This window comes from Pipistrellus hanaki (genome assembly GCF_964339955.1).
Source record: "Pipistrellus hanaki genome assembly, chromosome: 2".
Classification (NCBI taxonomy): domain Eukaryota; kingdom Metazoa; phylum Chordata; class Mammalia; order Chiroptera; family Vespertilionidae; genus Pipistrellus; species Pipistrellus hanaki.
The window spans coordinates 161,035,164-161,052,418 of record NC_140504.1 but is presented as its reverse complement, the minus strand read 5'-3'; the positions used below and the strand labels follow the sequence as shown (position 1 = coordinate 161,052,418).

The window sequence follows — 17,255 nt, the reverse complement described above, 5'->3', positions numbered from 1 at the left end:
TGTGGGGCCAAACAGCCAGAAATGGTTCTGCTTAGCCAGAGATCGCCTTGCATTTGATACTAACTTGAGCTCTTTTTCTCTAAACTACATGTTGTCTTAATTCTTCTAGACCACCTCGATCACCAGTGTCTCAGAATGAGGTCCTGGTGACGGTAGGGTTCAGTGGGGAGATGTTAGCACAGTCTATAAGTACTAGATTCCAGGTTGGCAGCAGAGCAAGAGTTAAAGTGCATTCTCCAGACTGTCTGATGAGACTCGTAGGCTCATTAAATACAGGTATAATATCACAGGCATATTATGCCTGTATCATTAAACCTACTTTTAGTGTTCAGAATATGCCTGTGAATGTTTGTCTATTTTCCTCTAAAGGCATATTATGATATAAAAGTGAAACACACACACACACACACACACACACACACACACACACACACAAACCCAAAGCCCTTGATTTTGTTACTGGCAATGTTGGCAGTGAAACAGCACCCCTTGTTACCAGTGAAGTTAGACCTCAGCAGAGAAATAATTCAGAGCCAGGAACTCAAGTTATAAGATAAAGTTTATTTATAAATTTATAGAGGTAAGTAGGAGTGAGCCAGCTGGGTGCATGGGCTCAGAATACAAGTTACCGAAGCAAAATAAAGGTCCTTGGAACTTAGGAGAGAGAAAGGCACCAGGGGGAAAGAATGAGCTGGGGAGGGAAAGGTACAGGATTGATCCAGAGAGAGAAAGCGAGAGTGCTGGATCCTGCTCTTGAGAGTTTTAAAGGACTGGAATTTTAGGGGCAGTTTCAGGGAAGGATCTCAATAGAATAGTCATCAGGTTTATGCTGATGGGCCAAAATGAGATTTATTCCCTTAATTTCATCCACCGTTGGGTATGGTTGGCACAAATGGCACTAATAGGATTTCTTCTATCTATCTCCCTGAGTAGGCTAATTTATGCTATTTGTTCCCCTGGTTGAGGAGGAGAAGTGTAAATTATTTACTGTTAAGTGTCCTTGGTTAGGAAAGATAGGATTTTTTTGAGTTATTAGATGGCTGTAAACTGCTTGGCCATTTAACTATCTGTCTCACTTTCCCTAATTACACTTGTTCTGTCTTACTAACCTGTCTCATTTTCATGGAAATTATACACACACTTAAACATAGACATGCTCACATAACACACACAACACACACACACTCTAGAGCAAGAGAGAGGAAGAGAGAGAGAGTAAAGTGAAGAGAGAGAGAGATAGAGAACACATTTGCACACCAGGTATTGATAAGCATTTCAAAGAAAAATAGAGATGGGTGAGGAGAAACATGGAGTGAGGGATGTTGGGGTGATGGGTGGGGTGGGAACTATTTTAGGTAAGAAGCCATCCTTGAGGAGGTGACACTTGAGCAGGACTTTGAATAAAGAGTGGGACTAAACTATGGTTGTAGGGGAGGGTCCCTCCAGTCTGAAGGAATAACAAGGCCCAAGGCCTTGAGCAACTCTGGGACATTGGGAAGGCCATTGTGGCTGGGACAAAGTTGGGAGATAGCGGGAGGCTGGTGCAGGCAGCATGTAAGCCAAGGGCCAAATCATGTGGGTCATTATAGACAATTGTAAGGACACTGGATTTTATTCAAGTTTTAGTTTTTGAGCAGGGGAAACAAGATCAGATTTACCCTTTAAATGGATTAATTTGGCTCTGGAGACTAACTAGACAATTGGTGGGGAGAAAGAGACAGAGTGGAAGATACAGCCCCTGACCTCAGTGAACTCAGGAGTGGGGGATTGTAAGCAGAGGACCCCAACCTGGTCCGAGTTGCTTTTGCTGAGGTCCCTGCAATCAGTAGTAATTTCTTATTGTGATTCTATTATTTTTAGATCCTTTAAGATTGTCAGCATGAAGTTCTCCTAATTCATTCTCTTAACCTTGCTTTTCTCCCACTTTCTCTGGATTTTCCAGTTACCCCTTTCAGGATAACCCATTTTTCTTGATCTCATTTATTTCTCAGACCTCTTTTGTTAATGTGAGTTCCATAATTTCTGTGAATGAATTTCATAAGGCAAGGAAGATAATTTTGGGCCAGAGGGGGAAAATAGGCAAACATTCACAGGCATGTTATGAAAATTAAATGTAGGTTACTGCAGCTACAGCATGGTGTGTGCAGTGGTGAGGAGGGAGAAGAAATGGAAAACATGTATGTAACACAGTGTTATGTAGGGAAAACCAGATAATAAAAAAAAATCTTTGTCAGGCAATAGAGTTTGTGCTTCATTTCAAGGACAATGTGGAGGATCTGTTGAGGGGTTTAGATAGGGGTGGGCATCATAATCAGAGTGACATTTTAGAAAAATTCCAGGAAGGACTTCAAAAGTTAGGAGGCCAAAGCTCTAATCCAGGCATTTGAAGATGGCCTGAATAAACTAGAAGCTGTGGAACTGGAGAAAGTTGTGCTGGGTAGATAAATATTTAAGATCACAAATTGACAAGTCCTGGTGAGAAATTAAATTGAGAAAGAGAAGAGTAAAAAATGGTACACAATTGACTCTGCCCCCAAATGGTTGCTTGAGCAATGGCTTCAATGACATTGGCTTTGATTAGCTCAAGGAACCCAAAAGGAAAAGCGACTATACCAGAAAAGATGATGTGTGTCACATTATGTTTATGTTGAGTTCCCTTTGGACATCCAAAAGGAAGCGTTTGATGGGTGGTTGGATATTTGACCTGGAACTCATGAGAGTGAAGCAAGGAGGAAATAAGGCCATATATTTGGGAGTCCTCAGCCTAGAGGGTAACTGGAGCCAAGGGAGGAGAAAGAGATTGCCCAAGGATAAATAAAGAGTGAGAAGAGGGACAAGGACAGATCTCTGGGAGACTTCACATACCTAAGAGACAACGAAAGAAGTAAGAACCAGATAGAGTGGAGGTAAGAAAGCCAAAATAATACAGTGCCCTAGAAATAAGGGAAAGAGAACAAGTGCGTAAGAAGTGGTCAAGTGGTACAAAATATAGAAGAAAATTCAAGTAAAATAAAGGCAGAAAATGGTCCATTGCAGTTAGGGAAAGGACATAGTATCTTTTGTTAGACCATGCATTCTGGTTTTTGGTTTGAAAGAATGGTCACCATACTTCTGAGCAGCCTATGAATCCACAGAATGACATGATTTGTGGAGAGGGAGAGGAGGGGAGAGATTCCAGGGGGTGCTGTCTTTATTTAACATTGTAAGCAATAATGTCTGAGAAAATTCTTCCCTGTCTCTCAGATATTTTTTTAAAGCTGGAAATTAATCTCCTGTGATGGGAAAGAAGAGAGAACTGTTTATCGATCATCTATCATTTTATAGGGCTCAGGACTCCGTATTCAATATTCATGGGGGACTGTAAAGTAAAAGTATTAACTCTGATTGCAAAACAGTGAACTAGGTTTGGAAAGGTTTGGTGTACCTGATCACCCACAATGAGCCTAGGACAGCAAGAATTTCTTCCTTTGAGACAGGATGGATGAGCCTGGAGTTCATGAGAGGGAGGGAGAGCAATCCACTTGGAACAGTCAGTATGTGATTCCCGAGCTGGAAGAGGGCTGACAGCCATTGGAGAAGAAATTGATAAAACATGCAAAATGAATCAAAGTCAGAACCCCAGAAAGGTATCATGCAAGGTTAAAATTATGTGAATAATGATGTGCATTTGTTATTTTAATGTTTTCCAAGTGCACTTCATTTTGAATGATATACTCAGATAGCACACATGGTCAGGTATAATTGAAAAAATATGCAGGAGAATGGCTGCATTCAAAGAATAAACATACAGCTGCAAGAAGGTTAGGAGTCAAGGGGGTAAGCATATGCCCCATCCCCGAGGGATCTCATTAATTCATGAGTGACCATATATGTAGAAGCTAAATGAATCTCACCGTGTGCGAAGACCCACAGTCAATGAGACAATGACGAATCAATAATAATTAGGCCTATTGGTTTTTGTTGATCCAGATGTCTGAAACCAAATGCCCTGCCCTGAGATGCCTTGAGAGGCAAATGAAAACACATAATCTTCTTTTAAAAAATCTCTTTGCTCTCAGTGCAGTGATGATGTTCTGAAGAGGAACATTGCTACAATGGGTGCAGATTCCCCTTCTGGCCAGGAAGGATATCCTCGAGGCTTTGGTTGTCATTATGGTTCCTGTTGGACCAGGAGCAGGGAAATAGAAAACCAGGATGTGATTATATGCCATCCAGATAGATGGCTCAGGCCCTACCTTACATGGAGGCCACGAAGGAGTCTTTTTCCTAAGTCTGTCATAGAATCATGATAAAACGGGGTTTGAATGTGGGGCTTTGACAGATCATTTCTGACCTAGAATACAGAGAACACATAGCTGCAGCACCACTCAGAGGAGGGTGGTCACCTGTCCGCACCTCTTTGTGAGTCTCCTCTGCTTTCCTCGCCGGGCTGTGGAGGAAGGCGTGGTGCACACTCAGGGAGCTCAAGTTGATGACAGTGTGGATGGGGAGCCTTTTTCCATCCACATCGCCATCCTCCTAAGGCAGACTTACAGATGGGAATGAGGTGTCACAGCAAGGAGCAAAAGATTGCCTGGTAGGCAGGGCCGCCGTTGCCTCCACTCAGGCATACGTCATACAGGCATACATTCTCACATGTATACTCATGCACGCACTCACATAGTGCATTTTTGCTTTCCTACCTTTTCTATACTAGAGTTCATCTTAAAATTTGTATTTATTACAAAGGTTTGAAAACCACTGCTGTACTCGTTTCTAATCGAACAACTTTCAGGAATGTCGGGAGCTCATTGGGAACACTCACATGGGTACAAAACTGGAACTCAAAGTCTCTGAGCTGTCCTCCTAAAATGTTCTAAAAATGTAAATCATAAATACCATCTAGGTGTCTAGATGTCAGCCTTTCTTGGACACTGAATTCCTGGACTTTTTCCCCTGCCATTATTCAAGCCCTGTTTTTCATGGTCTAGGCTAGGGGTGTCGAACTCAATCAGAGAAGGGGCCAAAATCTAAAATCCAGCCTAAATCGCGGGCCAAATGGTTTACTGAACAGTCATAAACTGACAATGTCATAAACTGACAGCGGAGTGCAGTGATGACAGCGCGGTGCGGGCCACATTGCAAGGCCTGGCGGGCTGGATTTGGCCCGCGGGCCTTGTGTTTGACACATGTGGTCTAGGCCATTGTTCCAAAGAGACCAGTGGAAAGTGACATGGATGCCAATCTCTGATAAACCCACTTTCTTCAGGAAGTATTGGTGCAAGGCTTTAATAAGGAAACACCTTTGAAAAGGAGAAGGCACCACCTTTAATCTTTGTGACATGCAATGAAATTTAACCCAGATAGGTAGGTATGGTGACACCATTTCGCTGTATGGGGAAACTGAAGTTCAAAGAGGCTGTCACTTACCTCTGGGGTAGGTAGGGCAAGATCTGAACCCATCATCTAATCCCATTGTCACCTTACCATGTAAAGACTGAGATAGGTAGTCTGACTCCCTCATCCTACACGTGAAGAAACTGATATTTAAAAAGGAGAGAGAACTGACACACTGTCATTTGGCGGGTGAAGCTGAGAAACCAAGTCTCCTGATTCCTGATTCTAATTGCATTTACTCCATCCTCTCACTTCCCTTAGCAAATTCCGATCCTGAGCCTGGGCACGTATATTTGTCTCCATTCGTCATCTCATTATTATTATTATAATTACGAATTCTAATTTTCTAAAATCCTTTGCATATGTACAGTATTGCACAGCTTACAGAATACTGCATGTTCACCTACATAATCTCTTTTGATCTTGACAATAACCCTATGAGGTAAGTTGGACAGGGAACGTGTATCTGGTTTTACAGATGCAAAGAAAGTGGTTCCGAAAGTTTGAATAACTCTCTCGTGGTTACACATCTCCTAGGGGCAAAGCCATTCTGGATCTGGTCTTCTGATACCAAATCTTCATACTTTTCCCTATAGCACACCACCTTTTCTTGGTGATAGTACAGTGATTTCTGAGTACGGTGTGCTAGTTTCCATGGGTTTGGGGCAGTTTCTTTGCTGAAGCTTTTAGGGCTCTGCATACTTTCTGGAACTGGTGTGGAAGTACAAATGGTTTCTTTCTGCAGAATAATTTGCTCCCTAACCCTACCCCCCTTTTAAAAACAAAATCCACTTCTCTTCCAGATGCCAGAGCATATATGCATATTTGAACAGTCACCTGGATCTGATTAAGAAGGCTCAGCCTGTGGGTTTCCTCACTGTTGATTTACATGTTTGGCCAGATTTCCATGGCAACCGGTCTCCTTTAGCAGATCTGACACTAAAGGGCATGGTAAGTGACAGCCAGTCCTTGCACAAAGGTGAAGGCAGGCCAAATGGGCTGCAAAAGATAAGGAGAAGCAAAGTGAGGAGAAAGGAAAAGAGGGAACATTAACAAAACAGACCAATGGCCCACGGGCTTCTCGCAGATGTGTCCTCTGGGGAAGACTCTTGCTGCTCCCAGGATGACCTGCTGAAAGTTCTCATTGTTTCCGAGGCAACCTTTAGCATGTTGAAAGCAGTGTTTCTTACATTTAGCTACCACTGCCTCTTTGTCCCCTGGAGTTGCCTGAAGTCATGAGCCCCTGCCCATATCATTTTTGTATTTACATCAGTTTTAAGAGTTATGTTTTCCATTGCCATCCCCAGGCCATTAGGAAAGTAGTAAATATTACCCCCTATGGTCTTGCTTGTCACAGCCACATATCTGCCCAGGCTCTGGGGGTCAGGGCTCAGAGGCCATGCTAACATTATTAGGATTTCAAATGGAACTGTGGCAAAGGTAAAATAGAATTAGTAACTTGTGGGTGGATAAATTCAGCTATCAGCGTCCTTCCCAGTGCAGAGATTCTGGGCCCTCCTGAAGTTTACATCAGAACACAAAAAATAAACTAGATAAATTAGAAAGAAGGAAATTTGGAGCTAGAAAATCTCCCCCCAACCCCAGATCTCTTCCTCAATCTAATTTTGAATGACATCAAGATAATAACCCGAAAAACATCCAGTGTCATGTTACCCTTCAGAGCCTACAATGACTACTGTCTCTAGCACTCATTCAGTAAATATTTGCGTGGTACCTACTTATGTGCCAAGCTCTGCTGTAGATACAGTAAGGTACAACAATTCCTACATTCATGGAGGATGTTTCAAGGGAGGGAAGGGAGTGCTTGATAAAGCATATGCATAGCAACTAGGATTGTCAAGATAATCCCCAGAGGGCAAGAACCAGGTATGATTTCTTCTTTTGGCTCCTGAAACATTTCCCTGGGCACATACTAAATATGTAATATGTACTTACTAATAATTGATAGTCAAAATAGACATAACAAAGAGTTCATTTATTTCTATAAAAATTATACATATGAGCAATTTGCTAATACTAAATGGGTTAGTTGCTACTCTTATTATTCATGTGATAAGTACTTAATACCAATGTTAATGTCCAAGTAAATTGAGGCTCCCATTTTTGTTATAATTGAGAGCACTTTTGTTCATCAATTAATTCTTTTAACAAACACTTTTGTTCATCAATTAATTCTTTTAATTCTGTTAGAAGTGGTGGGGGATATAAAAGTAGTCATAATTCCAGCCTTTGGGAATGGGACTGTCTGTGGGGGCAGACAATATATAAGCAGGCAATGAGGATATTGGGTCAAGCTCCAGATGCCACTCAGGGTCCAGGGCTCCCTGGATGCATAGAGGATGATGATCTCAGTAGTCGGGAATGACTTCAGATTGGAAATACATTGACACTGAGTCAACATGGGGGAGAGGGTTCGGGCTCAGGGAAATCATAGTAAATGCAGTGTTTCAGGAGAGGTGGTAAAGAGAGAGAAAGGCATAGTGAATGTCTATACTTTGGGTTCCTTGTTTCTTACCATTGATAGGTCACATTTAGCATTAGATCTTGATAATAAAAAAGGAAGACATTTGCTCATAAAACCATTGGGCACTCCCTTTGCTCCCTCTGCTTCAGCAAGCATCACTCTCCCAGTTCTTTAAGCGTGGATGACCTTCAGTCAGTCATTCAGTGCTTATTGACCACCTATTGTGAACCAAGAAACTGGACCTGTCCCAAGTGCACATGAAAGTGGGGGAGATAGTGTGAGTGTGTGTGTGTGTGTGTGTGTGTGTGTGTGTGTGTATGTGTATGAACATATTAGTAATCATCATGCTATGTGATCCATGTAATACAAATGTCTTCCAAGCTGAAGGAAGTGCTTGGTAAATATCTGACTTTGAATTTTTTCTAAAATGTGGCTTTAGGCCGAAACCAGTTTGGCTCAGTGGATAGAGCATAAGCCTGTGGAGTGAAAGGTCCAAAGTTCAATTCTGGTCAAGGGCATGTTCCTTGGTTGAGGGCACATCCTCTGTGGGGGATGTGCAAGAGGCAGCTGATCGATGATTCTCTCTCATCAATGTTTCTAACTCTCTATCCCTTTCTCTTCTTCTCTGTAAAAAAAAATCAATAAAATATATTTTTTTAAATGTGGCTTTAGATCAACAAGCTCTCATGCAATCTTTCTCAACTTCACTTGAAAATAATGGAGCACAGCTGGCATGTTCCAGTGGTTGAGCGTCAACCTATGAACCAGGAGGTCACTAGTTCGATTACTGGTGAGGGCACATGCACAGATTGTAGGCTCGATCCCCAGTAGGGGGCATACAGGAGGCAGCCCATCAATGATTCTCTCTCATCATTGATGTTTCTATCTCTCTCCCTCTCCCTTCCTAAAAAAAAAAAAAAAAAAAAAAAAAAAAAAGAAAATAATGAAGATTTTTTTTAAAAGCATAAACTCAAGCTGACTTTGACAATTAAGATGACCCTGAACTATGAAAACTAAAATTGACATTCCCAGAGGGAAACTGGGAAGATGTTCCAGAACCTAAAAGATTAAATGTAACCTGTTTGATAAACATAATAGATAGCATATGAACAAATAAACCACCAGCCTCACAGGTGGGTGGGACCCTCCGCCTCCTGCTCCTTAGCTTAAAAATAAATGCAGGCCCCTTTAAGACTAAACACAGGGCAGTCCTCTGCTGCTGTGGTTAGGGTTTCATGTTTTGTTTTGTGTTTTGGAAGCAGCAGTGAGTTTAATTTCCCAGAACTCTTCCACAACCCAAATCTTATCTTCCCCTTCAGTTCAGTCCATTAGAAAACTGCCAACCCAAAAAGCCGGCAGGGCAGGAAGTGTGATTTGAGGTAAATCGTGACGGCCTGCAGGCTGAGGAGCCTGAGTAGAAAGTTAACCCTGTGGATTTGAAGGAGGGGTGTAGTTTTGTTTGTTGATTGTCTGCCCTGGGGTTAGAAAGTCAGGCAGGAGTGACCCACCTCTGGCCAACAAATCCACCCCAAGTAAAACTGCTGCCTCTGGGGCTTGGCTCCTGGCTGTAGATCTGAAGAGCCCCAGCCAAGTTTCAGGGAGAGGGGTGGGAGTAAGTCATGTGGACTGAATGCTGGGAAACACTGAATATGGATAACTCTGGTTAGAATGAATGAAAACAGTGATGAAGTGAATCCATTAGGAAAAACACGTTGCATACAAAAAAAAAAAAGTACCATTTTAAACACTTAAAGAAATGCCTCTTATAAACTATTTACTACCCAAACTAAAAGAACACATTTAAAATTCCTTGGCATATTCAATAGGATTTTTTTTTAAGGTATATAGCTCAGTGAAATAGGTCAAAAACTTATTAGGATGAAAAGTCAATGGAATTGGGGGGGAAAAAAGGGGAAATGATAAAGACAACCAAAAATACAATAGCAGAATTAAAACCTGCATTAAAGGCAACAAAAATAGTTTTTACAAAAGAAAATAAGGTGAGGGCTGAATAATAATTTAACATACTATTTTTGCCTGTGTATCATATATTTTAAATGTGTTAGGAAAAACTGTTTGAAGGTGGGGGCTCTGGCTTCTTTACTTTTTAAATTGCAACAGTGCCTAGGTCAGAGACAGGCACTGAATAATTGCCTGTGGTTAAGCAATCATTTTAATCTTTATTTGCCAAAGAGGAATGAAAAGTGACTTGCCCTGCCCGAGGTCCCAATGCCAGGAAATTGCCGAGCTTCAATAAGCATGAATCCTGACTTTTAAGATGTACACCTCATGAGGCAGCCTGGAATTCTGGACTCTTAAAAGGAGTCATAACAGCTACATCATGCGTGGCTTAATACTGAGCCACACTCCTCAGCCGGGTCCTTGCTCCCCTGTTCTGACCACCAGCCTTCTTGCTCTTTTTCCCGTTTTTACCCTTGCCTTGGTCCTTGGATTAAAGCTCTGACCCTGTCTCTTCTCAGTTATGGTTCTAGTTTCCTTCCCAACCTCACCGACTCGGATTTCAACAGTAATCGCCACTCATGGTTCAACCTGGCTCTCGACCCTTCCACTTTAGGTGCCTACCCTCATCAGCAGGAGCAGAGCACATCCCAGGCCTCCTCCCATTATGCTTGATAGAATCATTTTCTTTTGTCCTGCTAATAGTTGGCTGCCTGCCATGTGGCTGGCTATTTTATATCTCCTTTGGTGATGCTGTATCAACCCACAGAACTAGGCTAAAAAGAGATGATGATTAGAGGGTGGGCAACTTAACAGTATGTCGGGACCAAGTAGCCACCTATGTAAATAGTTCCCCTTTCCACTTAATGAATGAGGCATGGAGAGGTAAGGGCTGCTGCACATGCCATATTTAAACAAAGCAGAAGCTTGGCTAATGGCAATCGATCAATGTCAAAACCTTTAACACTGGTAATACTAGGTTCTTTAAAACCAAACCAAAACAAAAAATGCTTACTTTTAAAGCAGTGATTTTCAACTGGTGTGCCACAAGAAATTTTAAAACATGCAATACCTGCCTATTTAGTGTGGTCACTGACCTCTTTTTCCTTCAGATTGTCAAATAAAAAAAATATGACAACATCTAACACAACAATAGCCATCTGGTGTGAGTGACAAAAATTATACCGATTTTTTTTTGTCAGATCAGCAAAATAATATATATTTGGTGTGTTGCAGAATTTTAAGGATGCATTTATGTGTGCCATGAGATGAAAAAGGTTGAAAATTTCTGTTTTAAAACAAAGAAACATGACATGGCCACACATACAGATAGATGAAGGTAAATCCTCACTACTAGGAATGCATGCATGGTGTGTGTGTGTGTGTGTGTGTGTGTGTGTGTGTGTGTGTGGTATTGTTTCTATTTTGAATGATTGGGTGGGTGGTTTTATCCCTGTGAAACAGTAGAAAAAGCCTAGATTTGAAGTCAGCCCTGTGTTTGCATTCTGGTTTGAGAGTGTATTGGCTGCGAGGTCTCTGACCTTAGCTCTGTGAGGTCAGTGTGCTCAGCATAAGCAGGAGAGTCACAGGCTCCCTTGCAGCATCATTGTCAGAATCAAATGGTGCACAGATAGCAACTGCCAATGCTTTTGAGTTTGTGGCTCCTTCTTAGTGGCTCTTCCTTGCACAAGCTGTTAGTTGGATTGAGTCCCAAGTAGCCCGTCATGAACTCTCTACCTTAGTCCCAGCACCAACTGGACTCACCAGCCATGGAGGTCATCACCACAAAAAACCCGTGAGAGCAGCTGAAAGATCGCCTGGTCCATCCCAGTAGCCAAGCTTTCTAGGGGATAGAGATTAGTCTTCTCTATTTAAGTCCTTGATCCTCCACAACAGGAATCTCAAATTTGGCAAACTTTACAAAACAGCTAGAGCTGGAGGCATTTTGAAAGAGTCCTTTCCTCCTTGTGTATGTGGTCATTTTTAAAAATATATGTTGATTGATTTCAGAGAAGTGAGAGAGAGACAGAGATAAAAACATCATTGATGAGAGAGAATCATTGATCGATTGCCTCCTGCACACCCCCTATAGGGGATCCAACCTGAAACCCTTGACCAGAATTGAACCCAGTACCCTTCAGTCCACAAGCTGACACTCTTACCTACTGAACCAAACCAGCTAGGGTAACCACTTTTTATTCTCAAATTAAAATGGCCTCTTCATTTTGATTTTTAAAAATTATTTTCCTGAAATACCCACTTACAGAATTAAATTATCTCAGAGACATATCAGCCCATGAGAATACGCCATGCTCACCATAGGTGGAAACTCATTTTCTCTGCTTCACTTTGCAAGTACAGCCTAACCCAGAATGGAAAGTTACTTTGTGGTTCTTTGAAGAGCCGTGATCTCTAATGTAGGCCATATGCTGCTCAGACTGCTGGAAAGGTGAGTGCTGCTCCACAGGTTCTTCAAAGCAAGCACAGAACACGTGTGCATGTGGAAAACTAGGAGGGAGTCGAGAAAGAGGCGTTATGAGATCTGAGCCAGTTCCCAGAGGACTGAATCCCAGCTAGAGGTGGGCATCACTAAACAGAGTCAGATGTGGATGGAGTCAGCAACTCAGATGAGTGTTTGCAAGAACTCAGTGGAAGTCGGAGGTTGTATCCTTGTGGCTTCCTTTGATGAGATGATGGACAATGGAGAAGCTTTTCAGTGAGATATAGATAAGCTTTGGCAACATGAAGGCTCAATTTGTTATATTATGTTGTGATTTAATATTGTTTTATTTTGGCTATTTTTCTACATAATATTTTTGCCTATGAAAATTGAACCTGATAACAAAGCTTAATATCTTCAGTATCATTTAACTGTTTTTCTTATCATGTGAGGGGAATTTTGTTTTCATTTATTTATTTATTTTAAAATGTTTTTATTGACTTGACAGAGAGAGAGAGAGAGAGAGAGAGGGCGGGGGGAGGGAGGAAGGGAAAGGGGATAAGATATAGAAACATTGATAGGAGAGAATCAATATTGATCGGCTATCTCTTACACTCCCCCTACTAGGGATTAAGCCTGCAACCTGGCCATGTGCCTCAATGGGAATCAAACTAGTGACCTTTTGGTACATGGGACTGTCATTCAACCACTGAGTCATACTGGCCAGGCATTTTTTGTTTTTATTGAAGCAACTAAGTTCACAGCTGGTATTGTGATTTATAATAGGTAGCATATTTTAGGGTCCACAATGTGCCAAGCATCATGGTAGAAACTTGACATGCATCATCCACACTTTCATAACAATTCTGCAAGACCCCCATTTAAAAAAAAGATGTTTTTTTTTAAATCTTTTATGTATACACTAAACAAATACAACTGGAAGAGGGCAGTGTATTGTGGACAGAGCTCTTCCCAAGACAGTACAGAATGAGGACTGAATCAAGTAGGAATCTGCCAGGAAGGCCGAACAGAAATAATGGGAAAGAGTTAAGGTGAGAGGACCAAGATTGGGATCCAAGTTGGTGCTTAGGACAGGATTGGATGATAGTAAGGAGGGGCCAGAACAGTTGTCCAGAAGATCTTGGGAATTCTGACATATCAGCATAACTCTAGATTTAGAGCTTCAGAAGCAGAGCAGGCAAAGGTGTGAAGTGCTTGGTACATCTGGCAAACAGTCCATGAACTTGTGCTGTGGGGTATTGAGTTCCCCAGTAGAAGAAGATAATGAGGGATCATGTCAGCCCATCATCTAGTCATTGTGTGTGTGTTACTTTTCTGTTGTCGCTGTAATAAATTACCACAGACTTTTAAGCTTAAACGTATTTTCTCCCAGTTCTGTAGGTTAGAAGCCCAGGCTGGCTCAACTGGTTTCTCTGTTCCAGTTTTCACAAAACTATCATGGAGGGCTCTTATCAGCAGGGCTGGGACTAATATGCTACCAAACTCATTCAAGTTGACCATATTAGGCTCTGTGCTGGTGCAGGACTGAGGTCCCTGTGTCCTGGCTGACTGTCAGGCAGGGGTCCTCACCTTCCAGAGACTACCTGCATTTCTTGGCTCCTTGTCCTCTTCCTCCATCTTCAAAGCCAACAATGGCAGATCAAGTCCTTTTTATGCTTTGAATCACTCTGATTTCCATTTCTGCCTCATTTATCTTGTCTTCTTCTTCGCCCATATCTCTTGACTGACTCTTCTGCCTTCCTCTTCTGCTTCTAAGAGCTCATATGCTTACATTGAGCCCAACTAGGTAATCCAGGATAATCTCCATATTTTAGGGTCAACAGTCTAATAACTGGTTCCATCTGCAAAGTCCCTTTATATCGATGCCTAGATTAGTGTTTGTCTGAGTGACCAGGCATTGGCGAATCTTGGGGAAACATCACTAGAATTCTGCCTATCACATTGTGTCAACACATTTATTTCCTGAATCTGGGTGAGTTTTGGGCAATGCCAAGGATCAGCCTCACTCCTGAGACTTACTGAAACGCATGCATGTTATTGGGTAGACCTGTCCCCATCTCCTCCCTCCAGAAATTTCCTTTAAATCCTTCTCTGATCCTCCTCATTCCATGCTATTCGTCCATAAGCTCCTCCTTCATTAATGACTAAACAAACAGAACATTTTTTCTGTTCCTTGGTGTTCTGGAAAGCTTTCAACCAATTCCCCAGAGCCATGGATACCTCATCAAGTTCTGATGACCAATCTCAGCACTGCGAATCCTGTTTCTTGTTTTCTATAATGTTTAGAGATCCCTTGAGAATCTATTTCTAATGCCTCCACTTTATTTTATAATCACTTCAATTCTTTAACAAGTAAGAAGGAAAAACTTAGCTAGCTAAATTACTAATACAATATTTAATCTCAACTATTTTAGGGCCTGTGAAGCTATAACTCACAATGCCAAGTTTAGGACAACTATTCCCATGTGTTACTGTATATCAAGACCTTGCTGAAAATGCAAATTGCTGGGCTCACACCAAAAGTTCAGTCAATCTGAAGTTGGATATCAGGAAATCTACATCCAACTAGGATCCCAGGAAAGAGTTCAGCATTGTGCCCAAGAGTAGGGGGAAGTGCACTGTCTTTCTTATTCACATAGTGAATGGAAGTGTGTAGGTGCATAAGGACTAAGGCTTCTACAGGGAGTTTCTGCAAGTGAGTCCCCCACTAATTTCTGGGCATTCAGAGACATGCTGCTTCTTTATACTCCTGCATGTTCATACCACTAGCATTATAACCCTGATATTGATGGTCAGCATACACTTTGCCCTGCCTTTCCCACCCTCTACAGCCATTAGTCTTCAGCAGCCCTCATTAATACCCCGCTGGTGCCCATAGCATGTTGAAGGAGATGCTTTATTTAAGTTAATAAGTGGGATTGAGCCCTTTGTGCATTCAAGAGAAAGGGAAAGGAAATGAACATTTTTAAATGTTGCCTGTGCACACATAGTTAGCACTACAAGTGTCTAGCTCTTTTAAACTCAGTACTGCTTGCTGAAAAAGTAAGATACTTTGCAAATAATATGTAATTGTCACATATATTATTGAGATACTATTATTTTACAAGTAAAAAAAAATAGGTCAGAGAGGTTACAAAACATATTGTTATGCAGCCAGTTAGGGGTTATGTCAATATATAAACCCAGGTGTCTTGCTGCAAAGTTTACTTCTCTACTCTTCTCAGCTTAGAAATCCCCATATGTACATAAGCATTTTATAACCATTATCTAAGATGTTGAATTCATCACACACAGTTTGCATCTCTTTGGCCACCATATACAGTTTTTACACATCTCTAAATAGTAATTATACATGTTTTCTCCTACAGTTCTCATTACACAATAGCCAAATAAATAAAATGTGCTTACCATTGCAGCTGTCTCCTGGGGATTCCCCATACATTTTGCTGTTTAGCCCAGACATTCAAAATAGGCACATGCACATCTGTAAACACATTTCTTCCACTTATGCATTCTTCCCACTTCCTCTTATTGATGGAGCCATTCAGCCTTCAGCCGGGGGTGTCAGCTCATCTGCCCTATCCCAGCTGTCTCACTGCTTACAAAGCTGCACCTTCCACAAAATATCCCTGGCATTCCCAGGGCACTGCTGTCATCCTCCTACCAACAGCTCCCTCAAGGCCCTCTATGGCCTCCGAAGCAGTCCACATGGCAGGCATTCCTTGGAAAGTTCCATCGTGGGCTGTCATTTGACTTTTGCCAAGGCAGGGCTGAGGTCCATGGTATTTGAGAGAATCAATAGGAGTAATCAGATGCCTTCCAATGTCTCAACCTGCATGCATATCAGGTGAGATATCATAAAAGCAGGATTATCCTCCCCAGTGCCCTACACCTTAACAACTTTGCCCTGTTAAGAGAAATGTTTTCCAATGAGTCACATCTCAACTCCAGGGCCCCGATGCTAGTGGTGAGGGAATATGGGAAGTAGCTATGGGAGAAGCTGGCTGACTCCCTTTTATACTGAGGATCTTCTTCCCAGGAGTAACTTTTTCTCCCTTGAAGGATAGGTGTGTTTTATTTATCGAAAAAAAGAAATGCTGTATCCCCCCCATTTGTCACAGTTCCTATAGTGCTCAACAGTTAGATGTAGTGCTGATTTCCATTGATTATCTCATTCTCAGTTTCCAAAGAAAAGAAACTATTTTCTATTTTCTGACCTATTAGCTCTTGGAGAGACTCAAAATTTAGAGACGGGTCCATGACAGTTTTTTGCTCCAATGCCAGTGCTTTTTAGAAGTCTGTGTCTTTATGAATAAGCCTATTCTGGCAATATCATACTCCTCTCTGTAGGGTCTTACTAATTGGGGAAGGTATCAAAACTATTTACATTATCATGTTATTATAAAGGGCACTGAGATTCCTAATAAATGAATAGTTCTTCCTATATACAAAGTCAACCCCACCCTCACCCCTGGGCACCACCATTATAATTTATCCAAGTCTGGGTCAGGATTGCCCTATAGGAGAATGTGGGTCTGCCTAGCAGATATGTACCCAGTCACGCTGATGAGTTATGACTTGATTCACATCACATTGATGCCTGGGGAGAGGAAACCAGACATCCTGGACTGGCTCTGGAAGAGAGGCTTTCCCAGTAGATCAACAACAGAGACACTAATGAGGCCTGGCCAGTACAGAATAAAGAGAGAGATATATCATTCAGGACTAGTGATCTTTACCCAGGACCATGGCTTGCCATGGGGCTGGTTACTTATACAAGCTATTCAGTTGCGGGGGGATGGAGGGAGGGGGGATGAGGGATGACAGGCTGACATCCTGTTCACTTTGCTCCTTTTTAGAAATCACTCTCTAAGATGTCATCCCTTAATCCACCTGAAGGGGCACCATTTTTATAATTCACACAAAGGTTCCTCATGTGCTACAGGGACCCTACTTTTACTCCAATCTTATGTA

At 41.8% G+C, this 17,255-nt stretch overlaps 1 protein-coding gene across 12 annotated transcripts in view; it reads left to right on the top strand.

Annotated features, from left to right (window-relative positions):
* FGGY (FGGY carbohydrate kinase domain containing) overlaps positions 1-17,255 on the top strand; it is a 395,380-nt gene that overhangs the window by 282,195 nt on the left and 95,930 nt on the right. For 10 of the 12 annotated variants that reach the window (XM_084872970.1, XM_084872965.1, XM_084872968.1 and 7 more), the window contains one exon: positions 6,180-6,327. The exons of the other annotated variants lie outside the window; for them this stretch is intronic. In XM_084872970.1, the coding sequence (XP_084729096.1) occupies positions 6,180-6,327 (148 nt within the window). The remainder of the gene's footprint in view (positions 1-6,179; positions 6,328-17,255) is intronic. 12 annotated transcript variants of the gene reach the window in all.